The sequence below is a fragment of the Suricata suricatta genome, chromosome 4 (assembly GCF_006229205.1).
Source record: "Suricata suricatta isolate VVHF042 chromosome 4, meerkat_22Aug2017_6uvM2_HiC, whole genome shotgun sequence".
NCBI classification, from domain to species: domain Eukaryota; kingdom Metazoa; phylum Chordata; class Mammalia; order Carnivora; family Herpestidae; genus Suricata; species Suricata suricatta.
This window is the reverse complement of record NC_043703.1, coordinates 86,776,695-86,792,338: the sequence shown is the minus strand read 5'-3', so window position 1 is coordinate 86,792,338 and position 15,644 is coordinate 86,776,695. Positions and strand designations below refer to the sequence as shown.

At 40.9% G+C, this 15,644-nt stretch overlaps 1 protein-coding gene across 2 annotated transcripts; it reads left to right on the top strand.

Moving 5' to 3' along the window:
- Positions 1-1,986: 1,986 nt before the first annotated feature.
- PDCL3 (phosducin like 3) lies at positions 1,987-11,315 on the top strand. Of its 2 annotated transcripts, XM_029937142.1 has the most exons (6): positions 1,987-2,078; positions 4,198-4,327; positions 6,328-6,418; positions 6,680-6,823; positions 7,604-7,812; positions 10,947-11,315. In XM_029937142.1, exons 1-6 carry the CDS (start codon positions 2,073-2,075, stop codon positions 11,087-11,089), a joined length of 723 nt encoding a protein of 240 aa, XP_029793002.1. In that variant the 5' UTR covers positions 1,987-2,072; the 3' UTR covers positions 11,090-11,315. The 2 variants fall into 2 exon arrangements, with proteins under 2 accessions (XP_029793002.1, XP_029793003.1); XM_029937143.1 differs by lacking the exon at positions 6,680-6,823.
- The last annotated feature ends 4,329 nt before the right edge of the window (positions 11,316-15,644 follow it).

Genomic DNA, 15,644 nt, shown 5'->3' with positions numbered 1-15,644 from the left:
CCTAAGGTGGCATGCTTGTGTTCATTATTCTTATAAAAATATTCTTTAAGTTATCAAATCTATCATTTTCATATGATTTTCTGGATTTTTAATAATATTCATCAAAAACTTTTTCCATTTTTGGGTTATAAAGAAATTTTCAATATTTTCTTTTAGGACTTTTAGTTTTCAATCTTTAATCTGATATACACCATAAGTACAGATCCAATTTTATCTATTTTCAAATGGCGGTCTGATTGTCCCAACACCATTTATTTAAAAGTTCACCCCTTCCCCCAGCGACTGAGATGCCATCTTAAGCATCCATTAACGTTTGTATATACTCAGCTCTATGTGTAGATAAATTCTGAACTTGCTGCTCCATTGACCTATTTGTCTATTCATGCACCAATACCACATTAGTTTAATACCTGGTAGGGGCTAGCTGTACTCCCAGTCTACATTCTTGCTGTTTATTTCATCACAAAGACTTTTGAGATTCAACCTGTCTAGCTTCAGAAAATACTTGGGTTTGAAAATTAAAATTGTGTTAAATTTTACACATTAACTTGGAGAAAATGGACGTGTCTGTATAGCAATGGTTTTGCATATTAGCAACACCTGAGTATCTTAAAGAGGCTATCAGGCCCTGGTTTCTTCTCCAGGAATTTAATTTGACTGGGGACATATCCCTGGCATAGCTCTAGTGTTTGAAGGCTCCCAGGGGGTTCTAATGCATAGCCAAAGCTTGGAGTCATACGCCTGGTCCACAGATGTGCAGACACACATTATTTGTGTCTGTTTGGTTGCCAGAGAGGCGGCAAGTTAGTCCAGGTGTCCCACAAGGGCCATTGCTTTTCAACTCAAATTGGGAGTGCTGTGAAGGCAGAACCCTGGAGCCCAGCACCCGCATTTTATAATTCAGGGTTCTGCTGTTATTTACCCCATGCCTCCTGTGTGCTGGCATAGGGTTAAGCACTTTTGCAAATTTGTACCGGGCTTAACTAGGTGAAATGACTTTCACCTTTCTGTTTTTGTCTCTTGTGATCACTGCTGTATCCCCAGAGCCTAGAATAGTGCCTGGTACATATTGCATATGAACTTAGCCTCAGTCCTTCCATCTTGACCCAGAGTTTACCTTCTAGGCCTGCACTTGGGGGGGTGGGGGGAGGGCTACATGATTATCCCCAGGTACAAGAAAATAAAAACAAACAAGTAAAAAGACAAGGGTTAATGGTCCCTGTTAATGGTTATTTACAGCTGGCATACTGTCCTTGAGGTAATAACTATTTCTTCGAAACTCCCCTATGAACCTCAACCTTGCCTTCAGAATGACAACTGCTTTCCTGCATACCAGGATAAGGACCCTCTCCTTATTTCTTCATAGCCCCCTGCAGTAACCTCTCAATTCTGCTTCTGTACCTCCTGCTTGCTTGCTCACTATAAAAAGCCCTAAGTTGTTGGACTCAGGGCCGTTAACTCTGTGCTGTCCTGGCCGGTAATAGCCTCTCTTAATTCGGCTTCAGTGGTCTGGCTTCAGTGGTCTCGGTTGGTCTTTGTGTCTCTCCGCATAACAGTACATAGTAGGCTCTCAATAAATACGTGCCATATGAATTAATTGCATATTCCCGCGCTGAAATGATAGCCAGTGAATTCCAGATGACCCCGCATCATTGTTCGTTCTAAACATCGACTGAAACACATTTTTCTTTCTCAAAGAGCCACGACCTCTTTTATAACGACTGAATCTGCGACAAGATTCAGCGGACACCACTCCCACCTCTCCAAATTCTAAAACCTGCCCTAATAAGGTAGCACCGAAAATTGGTTCCGGGTCACGTGAAGGGAGCGGCACCCACAGACAGAGCGCAGAGCCCCCCTCGCCCATGCGCACAGCTTCTGCGCCGGTTTCCTGGGGAGCGGGCGCATGCTCAGGGGCCTCGCTAACGCTGTGCCCCGCCCAGCCCATCCCTAGGGGGCGGGACAAAGGGTGGGCTTGGGGAAGAGGCGGGGCAGTGGCTGAGCGCGTGCGCGGAAGAGAGCTGAGGGGTGGGTTCGCCGCTGCGGGCCCGGCTTAAGCGAGTTTAGACGAAATGCAGGTAAAGAATTTGGGGGCCGAGGCCTGGAGACTACCGCAGTTCCTTTTCCCCGCTGGGTCCGTGTCATCGGCGGGCCTTCCGGGGTGGGACTGTGGGAAGCGCGGGGCGCCTACGACACCGGGAGGTCACGCGAGTCTAGGCCCCGCGCAGGCGCAGTAGGAGAGGGCGGGCGTGGTCCCCCCGAGACCTGTGAGCGGGGCCTCCCTACTCCCGCGTTTCTGACCCCTCCAAAACTCTGTCTTTGGGGGCTATCTCTTCTTGAAGTCAGGTCCTGGAAAGTCTGCGAAGGACTGGTCTCATCCTATCTGGCAGGGTTCCTTCCTATTTGTTAATTCAGGTGTGTCATAGGCCCGTTGTGTGGATATGGAAGCTGAGGCTCGGAGAAAGGAAGGGTCCCACCTGGAGGTCTGGTAACTTGAAACACTGGCGGAACCAGTGTTCCTGACTCCATTTAGAGCTGGATGAGAGGAGAGTTACATCCCCTTTCCAGCTAAGGTTGGTGTTCAGGTTGAGGGGCGCCCCGTTTCGGATTCCCTAGCTTTCAGAGCTCAGCCCTAGGGTCCCTTTCCTCAGCTACTGTTTTAGAGCCATAACCCCTGGTTTTGGCCCCATTCCCACTGTATTTGGAATCTTCTGATGGGATTTGCCTAAAACTTAAAGTGAAAGGAAGTGAAGATACCATGGGAATGAGCAGAAATCTGTGTCAACTAAGTTCTGTCACTGTCAAAAGACCCTCTGTCAAAAGTCTTTTCTGCTGCTCCCCAGTCCTCACTGTCGTCAGGAATTCTGATTAAATCGTCTCTGGCTGAGTGGCGAGTGAGGAGTTGGTGAGGGTTTGCTTGAGGTCGGAGGCATTGGGAGCTGGAGAGGATAAGTTTCTACAAATACGGGGTGTCTGCCAGAAGCCAGACAGTCTTCAGTGGTGAAGAGGAAGCTCCAGGGGCTGCTGCCCTGGCCTCCTTTGCACTCTGTCCTACATGACCCTGTTTTGAAAATGTCATCTCTTCAGAGGCCTACCCTGATCACCGTGTTGAAAGGATTCTGTTCATTTTCTTGATATATCTCAGCAAGACCATGAGGTGGAGTGAGGCGCCGGAGCCTGATTGTTCTAGTGTCCTTTCCACAGTGTTCCTTGATTCCTTATTCCAAACCAGGCCCATTAGCAGTGTTCCTGCCAAGCCGTGCTAAACCGGTGTTTGGCTGGTTGGGTTCAGGAGCTAGAGCCCACCTTGACGTTTCTCCTCTGACGTCTGAATCTGGTTAATTTGATTTGTTCCAGCATGGCAGTGCCTTCCTAAGTGCCATGCCTCTCCTAGGCCTGTGAGAATTAAGTAAAATACAGGAAAAGGAAGTCAGAGAGTGCCCAGCACCTCCTAGTACTCATATGTTAGCCATTTGTGAGCTATTTCACAGGATCTCAGCTCTTCCTCCTAGGTGGGGCTATTAGAGGATTTGTCAGCCATTTGTCAGTCATCAGGCTCTCCTGATTCTACCGCAGTCGCTTAGAAGTTTGAGATACTCCGAGTCTCTGCTCTTGGACCTTTTGCACTTGCAGGTTCCTCTGCCTGGAAAGTAATTTCTTATTGCCCATGCTGTGGAATGCAGACCCTTTGTAACTCTCTAGGTTACACTTGCACTCACCACAATTTGTAATATATATCTATATATTTATTTGTTTCTTGCCTGTCCCTTACTCTCAACTGTAAAGTAGGTGACTGACTCTGGCATTCATCATGCTTCCCTACTATGTATTAATAATTTACATGTAGTGGGTACTTAATATCTGTTGAATAATCACTCCAAGTCATTAGTTAAATTATTGAAAAGCTGTCTCAGCCTTGGTACAAGCATTGATACTGATCATCATATCCTGATTTTTACCCAAGACGAATTCCTGGGTGTGTATGTTCTGGGTGGTGGGGGGTGCAGAGTGAAGATTTAGTGAAGGAAAAAGAAGAGGGGCTGTGGGTCATTTGACACTTTCTCAGAAATAGGCCACAGAATAATTTGGTTTGAATTCCTCTTCCCATCACCTTTCTTTCCCATTCGACCCTTTCTCCAGTATGGCACCTTCCATAGTGGACTTTGTACTCATGGTATCTTGGTCCACTTGCACTAGGACCCCAATGCAGACACCGAGTGGAATGACATCTTACGCAAAAAGGGCATCTTGCCCTCAAAGGAAAGTTTGAAAGACTTAGAAAAGGAGGTGGAAGAGGAGGAACAGCAAGTCCTTCAGCAGTCAATTGGTGAGCTTATATTTTTTCTTCTGTCTCTTTCTGGGTTAAGAAACAACTTTCTAAGCTTCTAAGTGCTTTAGTAGAAGGATGCTTTGAGCAGGAATTGGGAGCCAGGGATTGGAGGGCTGGAATGGACCCTATCTCTGGGACCTCAGGTGAGTCACAGGCTGTCTCTAACCTTCAACTTCCTGGACTGTAGAAAAGAGGGACTTCAGAGGCCTCTTTCATTTCCACAGTTTCTTGTCTGTGTCACATGGGCATATGATAAACCTAAAGAAAATATTTCACTTTTTACTTTTTGTCCCATTGATCACAGGGGCTAGTACTTTTGTCTTCTGTTTATACATTAGAGCTAATTTAGAGGTGGATTCATTAGAAAGCATTTATCCAGCGAATGTTTATTGAATGATGATCATCTGACAGACATTGGGGCTTTAGTTGTGTACAGACCAGACAAAAATCCCTGTCCTTATGGAACTTACATTCTAGTGGGAGAGACAAGGCAATAAGCAATACATAAGTAAATATAGGAAAATAAGGCAGGGAAAGTGCTTTGAAAGGGTAAGAGGAGGGGAGAGTATAATTCTAGCTAGGGTCAGAGAGTGCTTCACTAGGAGTGACGTTTGGGTAGACCTGAGGGAGTTGAATCAAGCTACTTGAGTGAAGAGCATGTTAGAGAATCATCTGGGAAGCCAGTCTGACTGGAAAGAGTATTAAGTTCATTGAGGCAACGAGGGGTCCAACCATTGAGGACCTTCTATCTTTTAATAAAGACCTTGGCTTTTATGTCTAGTGGGGTGGAAATCACTGGAGTGTTGAGCAGAGGATTGACATGTTGACAGAACCCTCGTGCCACTGCCTTACTGAGCATGGAAGATGGGGAGAAAGGAAGTAGGGAGTTTAGTGTGGACACTACTTTACTAATTCAGGCATGGTGTTGGTGGAAGTGGTGAGAAGTGGTCAGATCTGGAAATAATTTGAAGGTAAGGCCGATAGGATATGATGGTGGATCCTGTAACTGGTGTGAGGAAAAGTAAGTGAAGGATGACTGCAAGGCACTGGGCTTGAGCAGCCTGAAGGATGGAATTACCACCAACCGAGATGAGGAAGGCTTGGTGAGGAGCGCTTTGGAGCTAGGATCAGGTGCTCTATTTGGGACACAAGTAATGCTGATATTTTTATTAGTCCAATAGAGATGATAGGTAGGAAGTTGATTATGTTTTTCTCCAAATCAGAGAAATAGGGCTGGAGGCATAAAGTCATGAGATGCAATCACCAAGGGAGTGGGTATAGATTAAAAAAAAAAAATGAGTCAAATCAGCAGAGGTCCAAAGGAAGGGCAGTCATAGAGGTAGGAGGAAAGGCATCCTGCAAGCCAGAGGAGGGCTTTCATCTTTCAAAGAGGAGGCAGTGGGGGCTTGATGTGATGGAGTTGGGATCGGAGGACAAAACTCTGACTTGATGTCCAGAAGCAAGAATGTGGCTGTAAATATGAAATAGAGATTTTATAGCAGTTGGTTAAAAGAAAAGAGAATGGCCTACCTACCATTCACAAGAGAAGAACAAGAAGTCCTGTGATGATCCCTTTAACTCTAGGAAAGGTGTGCCAGGGAGGACACCCCCTGGTATCCTCGTTTGTCCTCAGAGATCGAACTGTTAATACACCAGCGTGGATGTGTCTGCTTGAAGAGCAGACCAGGTGAGTTCAGGCAGATACAACTCTCTTGTTTTATAAACTCCGGAAACTTCTCATTCATGTCCTTACAATTGCATGGAGGTAAGAGAGTGATCCTGCTGCAAATATCAACATAGGCCGATCTTTTTTAAAGCATCCTCAAGTTCTTCTTTATTAGTATAAAAGCTTCCGTATGTTTTATTTTGGTTTTGCTGAGTGAGTTTTATTGGCTTGGTGTTGTATACACTTCTTTAGGAGAAAAGTAAAGGAGGAAAAACAAAATGCAAGTTCATCTTCTAAAATTTTTGGTTTTTGCTAACTTAACTGCATTCAGTGAAAACATATGAAGATATGACTTTGGAAGAGCTGGAGGAAAACGAAGACGAGTTTAATGAGGAAGATGAACGTGCTATTGAAATGTACAGGTTAGTGCCACCCAGAGGGACTGTTTGGTTTTTTGTGTGGCACTAAAATGTGTGTCTTTTGAAAAGTTACTTTTCTGACTGAGATGACATTTGGAAAGGATTATATAATTAAATAGTAATATTGCAGATTTCAGTGAACTAGTCTTGGACTTCTGCCACGTGGCAAATAAATAAATGTGGATCTTCATAAAGGCTGCAGTGTGAAAGGTATGTGGGTCGTGCGGGGTGTCTGTGTAAGACGTGTCCCCTCCTGCTGTACAGGCAGCAAAGACTGGCTGAGTGGAAGGCAACTCAACTAACGAATAAATTTGGAGACGTTTTGGAGATCTCGGGAAAGGATTATGTTCAAGAAGTTACGAAAGCCGGTGAGGGCTTATGGGTAATCTTGCACCTTTACAAACAAGGGTGAGCTGATCTTATGCACTGTCCTTAAATGTTAATTTGACTTTTATGCCTTGGACATCCCGGGCTTAATCCACATTGGAGGGTTTGCTTGTTTGTTTGTTTTCTTAACGAGTATTTGTTTGTTGCTGACTGGCCCAAACTGATCCCTAATTTTTGTCTTTAGACTTTCAAGTTAATATCTGTGACTAATAAGACTGCCTTTGTCACAGTATAGCAACGAAGATTGCTTTTATTGGAAAAGAATTCCTTATTTATCCTTCTAGAGAAACTCTGGCATTTCAAAATTGCATGTATGAATCATTCTCATAGGTGTCGAGGTGACCTTTATGATAACTGTTCCGGCCAAGTGACGCACTGGTGCTCCACTGTGTCCTACTTCCAGCCGCGTTCTCCTGCTGGGTTCTTGTGTGGAAGTTTTTTGAAAAGCAGGAAATGCTTTCTGACCTTTTTCACCCTGAATCTTGAATGTTCTCTCACGTAGGTGGGCATAAAAATTATCTTTTACGTTGAAGCTTTTTTGCCGAGTTACTGCTGAGTCAAATTAAATTGCATTTTGGATTTTGAGTTCTTCATTTTCCCTGAACATATTAGAAAGGCTTTTTAAAAAAAAATGTTAGATCATCTTGGCTGGAGTAACAGAATCATATGTGAAGCTATTAGGGTTTAAAGAGGTAGAAGAGTAGTTGAGCTTTGCCCTGTACAAATGCAGAATCACAGTTGGTTCTATTTCTGTTTTATAGGTTTCCTCTCTCACCATTGTTTTCCATTTCTACCTTACAGAATTCCCCTCTGTGCCCTCATAAATCAGCACTTCCATGGACTTGCCAGGAAGTTTCCTGATGTCAAATTTATGAAAGCCATTTCAACAACCTGCATACCCAATTATCCTGATAGAAATCTGCCTACCATATTTGTTTACCTCGAAGGAGATATCAAGGCTCAATTTATTGGACCTCTGGTGTTCGGTGGCATGAACCTGACAATAGATGGTAAGGGCCTCTTTGAGATGGTCCAGGACATGTGAGCGATGACCAGTGCATGTTACAGATGATGAGGGGATGTTTCTGTTGAAGAGACATGTGTTCTGATGATTTGTCAGTCATCTTTGTCCCTGTGTGATTGTTAAAGGAAAGAAGCACATTTAATCTCTCATTAGATGAGTCACTGGGGGCAGTTAAAACTGGGCTTTAATAATTCTATTAAAAGAGAACAGGATGGACTTTAAAATATGTATATTTCGTACTTATGTCTAATAGATTTTATTTGTCCCTGTCATTGGGTATGTTTTAAGTTATAGCTCAGTATCTCAACATTCATTTTTTAAATTTCATGAACATATTACTGGTAGATGCATATATAATAATGTTTAAGAATATTTTCTGAGTTGAATATATTAGTGGCTTTTAACTTAAAAGTTTATTGAATTCTGCCTCTTAACCCCTGAAAGGTATATCCTTTTATTCCTGAAGGACGTGTCTTTTTATTTTTTCTACCTGTTACACGAGGTGTCAAAATCTGTATATACTCCTAACATGAAAAAGAGAACCTGAGGCCCAAGGGCTTCAGCCTAAGTCACTCATTAAAATGTGTACACTTGTGCTTTAAAAACATGTTAGGGACTCCTGGGTGGCTCAATGGGTTAAACATCTGACTTTGGCTCAGGTCATGATCTCATGGATTATGGGTTCAAGCCCCGCATCTGGCTCTGTGCTGACAGCTCAGAGTCTGAGCCTGCTTTGGATTCTGTTTCTGCCTCTCCCTCCTCTACTCATGCTCTCTCAAAATAAATAAATACAAAACATTAAATTTAAAAAATTCAATTAAAAACTGTTAAAATATGACTTTACATACTATTTTATATAACTGTAAGATACTCATGAGGTAAGTATTAACATGCACACACATACACACATTACATCAATTATACATTTTTCTAATATTAAAGGCCTACAGCATTTCTAAGTATTTCTAAACTAAATATATGTTTTTATCTTACTCTGGTCTTTTGAATGCACAATGAGGGGGGAGAGAAAGGGGTATCCAGTAGTAGTTATGGTCTATATTTATAGAAAATATTTGAGGATTAGTGAACTTGCAGTGATTACTGCGTGTAAATGAACAATAATATTAATATGTACACTTGTACATATATGGGTAGAGGTGGATTTAAATGTATCTTTGAGTCAAGAATCAGAATGAAGATTTTTTTCCCTTTTCTTTCTTTTTTTTTTTTTTTAAGTAATTTGTTGAATTTTCATAACATTCAACTGAGGTACCTAGAGCTGTAAACACTGGTGTTAATGATCTCCATGGGGCACTTTAAATTAATATGACTTAAATAAAGTGGTTGTCACATGTTGATGGAGGTACTGATTGGCAGAGCATCCCTTTCACCAGGCTGTTTGCTGTAGAGTCTCACACGTAGTCCGTAGTTCTACCTGCAGGCTGTTCTGCCATGGAAAATACATCCCTTGATTTTACTCACAAGGTCTCACACCCTTTTTGGAGTTTTGTTGATTATAAGAGAGTGAGGGGCACCTGGGTAGCTGAGTTGAGCATCCAACTATTGATTTTGGCTCAGGTTCTGATTTCATGGTTCCTGAGATTGAGCCCTGTGTTGCGCTCTGCACGGATGGTGTGGAGCCTGCTTGGGATTCTCTGTCTCCCTCTGTGTGCCTACTTCACTTGCATGCACATGCTCTCCCCTCTCTCTTAAAATAAACAAGAAGTGAAATACAGGAACCAAGACTTTAGTCACTGATTTATTTTCTTGGTACTGCTTTTATTCAAACAAATGTGTGAGTTCTAGGATGTCCTCATACATTTATCCTTTGACTCAAATAGACTGAGATTCTGGACATGAGGCCTAAGAATTTCCTTTTGTTACCTAAAATAGATTTAATAATTAGATTGCCAGCAGGACTGTGAAAAGTATTTCCTTTGAATGTTTCCTAATGATTTCTTCCCTGGAAAATTTTTCAAGTTGAAAAACTAGTCATTAGAAGACAGGTTTAGTCTTTGTTTTTTATTTTAATTGCCATGTAGGTTTAAATACATTAAAACCTTGGATTGCGCGTAACTTGTTCGATGGGTGTTGTGCAAGTGAGCAGACATTTCTAATAAATTTTAACTTGATAAGCGAACTATGTCTTGCAATATGTGTAGTACGTGATGGCAAATGTCACATGGTCAAACTGAGCCAGTGGTTCTCTCTCTGGCTCTCTAAGGAATTGTGGGTGATCATCTCAGATGCTCAGTCTCAGGCCCCAGTGTTTAGCAGAAATCAGTGTTTTTTTCAGAATGTTGGAAGGTGCCCACAACTGGCATTAGTGTAGTTTTTGTCACTTCAAAGCAACTATGGACAGTCTTGCTTTTCCATACAAGTGAAAGCTTAGGAATGCTCTGCTTCATTCTAGGCCAGGCTGCCTGCAGATAGAGACCCTTACCTCTGCTGCCTATTGCCAGTTACATTAAATACAGTGGCTGACAAGAGTATATTAATATTGTACTGCAGTCAGCATCCATGTGAGCACATACAATGGCCCCCTTGCAGAAAAAGATTCCATTGAGCCAGTAGATAGCAGTGATTCCATCAGTGATCGTGAGAGTCGTCCTACCCAGTAACCCTCCTCTCTCTCTCTCACATCAGCCAGGAAGGTTTGCAAAGGTTAAGTGCAGGGTAATTTGTTTTTCTTTATACTTTGTTTCTTCTTTATATTACAGTATTGTAATCATTTTTATATGAGTATTTTTGGGTTGTGGAAGGAATCATCTGAGTTTCCATTATTTCTTACGGGGACATTTGCTTTCATATACAAGTGCTTTGGATTACAAGCATGTTTCTGGAATGAATTACGCTTGCAAACTAAGGTTTTGCTGTATATGTAATATCTCATTTGATCTCATCTTCTGAAAAAGCATTTGAAAGTATTTTGTTTTCCCCCTTAAGGGTCTGATTTTTTTTTTTCCTTTCCTTCTAGGCACCTTACAATTGTAGCACTAAAATTGTCATCAAATGTTGATGATCGTAGTTTCTGCTTAGAAAAATACTGGCTTGATGGGCTTGAGGGCAAGGGTCGTGTGCTGATTGTCTTAGGTGATTTGGTTGTTCTTTATCATGTAGAGTTGGAGTGGAAACTGTCAGAGTCTGGAGCAATAAAGACGGATCTGGAGGAAAACCCTAAGAAACCAATTAAAGACACTTTGCTATCCTCGGTGCGGTGCTCTATTCCCACAAGAAGGGACAGTGATTCTGAGGATGACTAAGGCTGTGGCCTTGGTAATGTGCCAGTCTTCATTCATGTGACGAATCATCTGGATTTTAAAAAAAGGATCAAGTAGAAATGTCTTTTGGCTTTTAGTCTTTTACAATTATGTTTCAAATCTTAAAGATCTCAGAAATCATTACTGGGAATCCTATTACATTTATTGGAACTTTTTAAATTAATAACATTTCCTTAAAAAAAAATAAAAACCAGCTGCTGGTATGACAGATGTCTGTTTTTCCTCACTTGTATTTTAGCTATAAAACTGTCTATTCACTGTCCACATATAACTATATAAGAGGGAATATAGAGTTTTTTTTAATAACATGAGTTTTAGAGTGGAAAAATTGCAAACGAAGTTTTGTAGTTACATTATCATTTATTTTTATTTTATAAGGCCAGCAACAGAATTATTAAAGGAATGATTAATAGGAAAAATCTTAGTATTTGTCCTATTTAGAAGAAATAGGTAATAGTTTTTATAAAACATTGTCCTCTGAAAGCAATAACTGAAAGATAACTAGTTTATTGCCATTTTTGCTTAGATGTTTTTTTCTAGTTAAAATAGTTTTTGTCTCAGACTATTGAGATGCCAAGTAATCCCAGTTAGTGTAAAAGGCCACGTTAAATTCTTTTTTTGTAAACAGATAATAAACACATAAAATGATAAAGGGTATCTCAATCAGTAAAAACATCAAGGTATTTTCTGAACTAGAATCTTAGCATTTAACACTTCTTGTCAAATTGACATTAACAGAAAAATTAGGGAAATATTATTCTCAAATGTTTGTGTTGAATGATGTAGTACTCAATGTGGGTTTGAACATTAAAAATACAAATTCTAGAGGGCCTGGAATTCCTTCAGATTATATTGCAAAATTTATTTTTGCTATAATTCAAAGAATGACAAACAGGTGTGACCCATTTTAATCTGTCAGTAGGGTCCATATTAGTGAATATTTATTTCTCTATACACAGAAGAGCCAGTGCTGTTTTTAAAAACATAGTCTAGGGGCACCTGGGTGGCTCAGTGGGTTAAGCCTCTGACTTCGGCTCAGGTCAGATCTCACGTTTGTGGGTTTGAGCCCCACGTCAGGCTCCGTGCTGACCGCTAGCTCAGAGCCTGGAGCCTGCTTCCGGTTCTGTGTCTCCTTCTCTCTCTGCCCCTCCCCCTCTCATGCTCTGTCTCTCTCTGTATCAAAAATAAATAAAACATTTTTAAAAAATTAAAAACAGTCTATATGACAATTTACTTTTGAAGGATTTTTATGAAATTTTAATTGCAGGGTTGATACAGGCGTGGTCAGTTCTATCACTCACATGCCAATTCCATGGGTTTTGTAGGAGAGCTGCCTTCTTGGATTTTCTATTGTTAGCTGACATTAAAATGAAATGCCGTGGGAAGAATAAAGGTGAAAAGCCTGAGTGCTGCAGCGCTCACAACTCTTGAGAGAACAGTGCTCGAGCGTGGTGGGGGGCAGCATCCACTGTGATGGAAAATAGCAGGCTTTATTCCACTGTGGAGCCCATGCAGGATGTAGTTCTAAATACTCACTGTGCCACTTTGATCTGTGTAAGTGTGAAAACTGCTGCATCATCCTGCCTCCATGGGCACCACTAGCACCCTTAGTGGGAGTGCAAGGAAAGCTCAGGTACCTCTGGACTTGGCTGGTGAGCCCTTTCTGGCCACATGACACCCAGACCCCAGGCAGCTATTTAGTCATGCCGACTGAACTTGATTTAAATAGAGAAACGACTCTCTCCTAACATGAGTATTGTGACTTAGAACCTGACCCGCAAATTTTTACAGGTCAGTTAATTTTGGGAGACTTTGCTGTAATATTTATCACTGGTTTTCTGTTTCAGGTAAAGCATCTGTGATGTGACACAGGGGATACAATTGGATGGCTGAGCATTGAGTTCATCTAATTCCACACAGGGAAGGCAGGCAAGAAGGGTACCTAGAGGCTGTCTTCCAGTGTTCAGAGGAAAGGGTTTGGGGAAGGGTGTTAACAAGTGCTAGGTAGCCCTTTCTTAAACAGTAAAAAATGGTTCTGGAAAATTGGGATGATAATTGGGAGAAGTGAAATGGAGGTAAGACTATATAATCAAATAAAATTGATTTTTCTCTATTTTCCTTATCTCTAGAGGAAGAAGAGAATGTAGATGAGTTGTATATGCTTATCTCATTGCAAACCTAAATTTCTATCCACGCTCCCCAAGGTTGCAGACCATTGCTTCAGCACATACCTGCCACAGAGCTTCCAGGGTGGGTGGCTCAGAAGTACTTCAGAAAAGTTGTACTAGAGGGCGCCTGGGTGGCTCAGTTGATTAAGCGTCTGACTTTGGTGCAGGTCATGATCTCACAGTTCGTGAGTTTGAGTCCTGCATTGGGTGAGCATGAGCCTGTTTCTTTCTGTCTCTGCCCCTTTCTCTCTCCACCCTTGCTCACTTGCACCCTCTCTTTCTTAATTTAAAAAAAAAATGCACTAGATACGAAAGGTACTTTTTTAAGAGTTATGAAAGGAATGTTAAGAAGGGTGGCCTCTGTCACCAATGCCTAAACTGTTTTTGTCATTTATTACCTCCAACTTTAAATTCAGTTTTTTTATGTAACGAGGCCAGAAATGACAAGTGTGGTTGTTTTGGTGATTATACATTAGCTGCTAGCAACATTTGTGTGGATGGAAATTTCACATCAGTTGGGTAAGTATCTATAAGCATGACTTCTGGATATGATAAGACTATTATTGTCTAAAAACTTCTCAAACCAAGTTCTTAAAGTCATCTTAAGTTGGTAATGCCCCTGAGCTCATGGCTAAAGCAACTGCATATCCTCACTGTAAGAACACAATTTTAATATAGTCCTCAGACATTCATTATAGATAGAGCTCCAAAGAAACATGAGCTCATAGTCCTAAATCACAAACCCACAAAATCACAGGATGCCTCAAATAAGGTATCCTGAACGAAAGCCAGTGGAAAACAGATAGTACTTTCAGACCTGCAAAGACTTAGGATAGTGGAATTTTCAGATATAAGCTATAAGATGAATACATTTAATATATATTTAATAAGAGTAAATAAGAATTCCTTATATAAAAATAAATCCCTTCTCCATCAGTGGAAGAGAGAGTGAACTGGAAAGTAGACAAATGATTACCCAGTGGGTAACACACAGAGATAGATAGAAATATAAAAATTAGGAAAGTCATGAGGAGAGACTGAGAAGTTATAACATCATCTTAAAAAGTTTTAGAGTGAAAGAGTTGGAAATTGGTAATATTTGAAAAGATAAAGAGATTTTCTAGAACCAATGAAAGATACCAGCCTTCAGATTCAAAAAGCTATGTAAATCCTAACCAAGTTATCTGTGTGGGGGGGGAGGGGTGTATAAAACTGCAGAATGTCGGGTTTGTACAAGTAGTCAGTCAGTACCTACAACGGAGTAATGGTGGGGCTTACTGACTTCTCAGCAGCAAGGAAAGCCAGAACGATGGCTAGTATCATCAGTGGGTTAAGAAAAACAACAAAAAGTACTAACCATGAATCAACACCCAGTGAAGCTGTATTTTTGGGAGAGGATGAAATAGACATTTCCAACAGAATGAGAAAGTTTGTCATCAATAGACTCTCACTAAAGGAAGTTTAGAAGATTAATGGTGCAGAAGGACCACCATCTGTTCAAAGGTCTGAAGTTCAAGAAAGGATTGTGACCAAAAAGTATGGGTAAATCTGAATGAACATTGACTAACAATAGTACAAATAATGCCTTATTTGTGGTATTAAGAGCAAAGAACTAAAAAGGACAAAATAGGGTACATGTCGAAAGCTTAATTAGAGTTCATATGTTCTTAGACCCTTAAAAAGTATTTAGGAGGTTGGCAAAGATACACATGTAAAACATACTTCATTCAAGGTAACAGTAAAAGAAAATGAGGATGTAACTTTTAAAGTAGTGGGGGCATGGATGTTGGGAACCTCTGTTAATTTAAAAGAAGACAAAAAAAAAAAAACCAACCCTGGTAAAACCATAGGAAGTCCAAAATGCTGTAAATCTAACACAGTAATCACAATAAATGTAAATGGACAATAATAGTCTTATCATATCCAGAAGTCATGCTTATAGATACTTACCCAACTGATGTGAAATTTCCATCCACACAAATATTGCTAGCAGCTAATGTATAATCACCAAAACAACCAAAATGCTTATGGGTAGATGAATGGATAAACCAATTGTGGTATGTTGACAGAATGGAATATTCAGCAATACAAAGAAATGAGCTATCAAGCCACAAAAAACTTGAATGCTAACTGAACTAGGCCCCTCTGAAAAAGCTGGATAATATATTATTCCCATTATATGTCGTTCTGGAGAAGGTGGAGCTATGGAGGCGCTAAAAAGATCAGAGGTTACCAGAGGATTGGGAGAGGGAGGGAAGGTTAAATAGGTAAAACACATGGAATTTTTTAGGGCAGTGTAACTATTCTGAATGATATAATAATGGTGGAGATAGGACAACATATGTCAAAGCTCATAAATTTTATAGTGC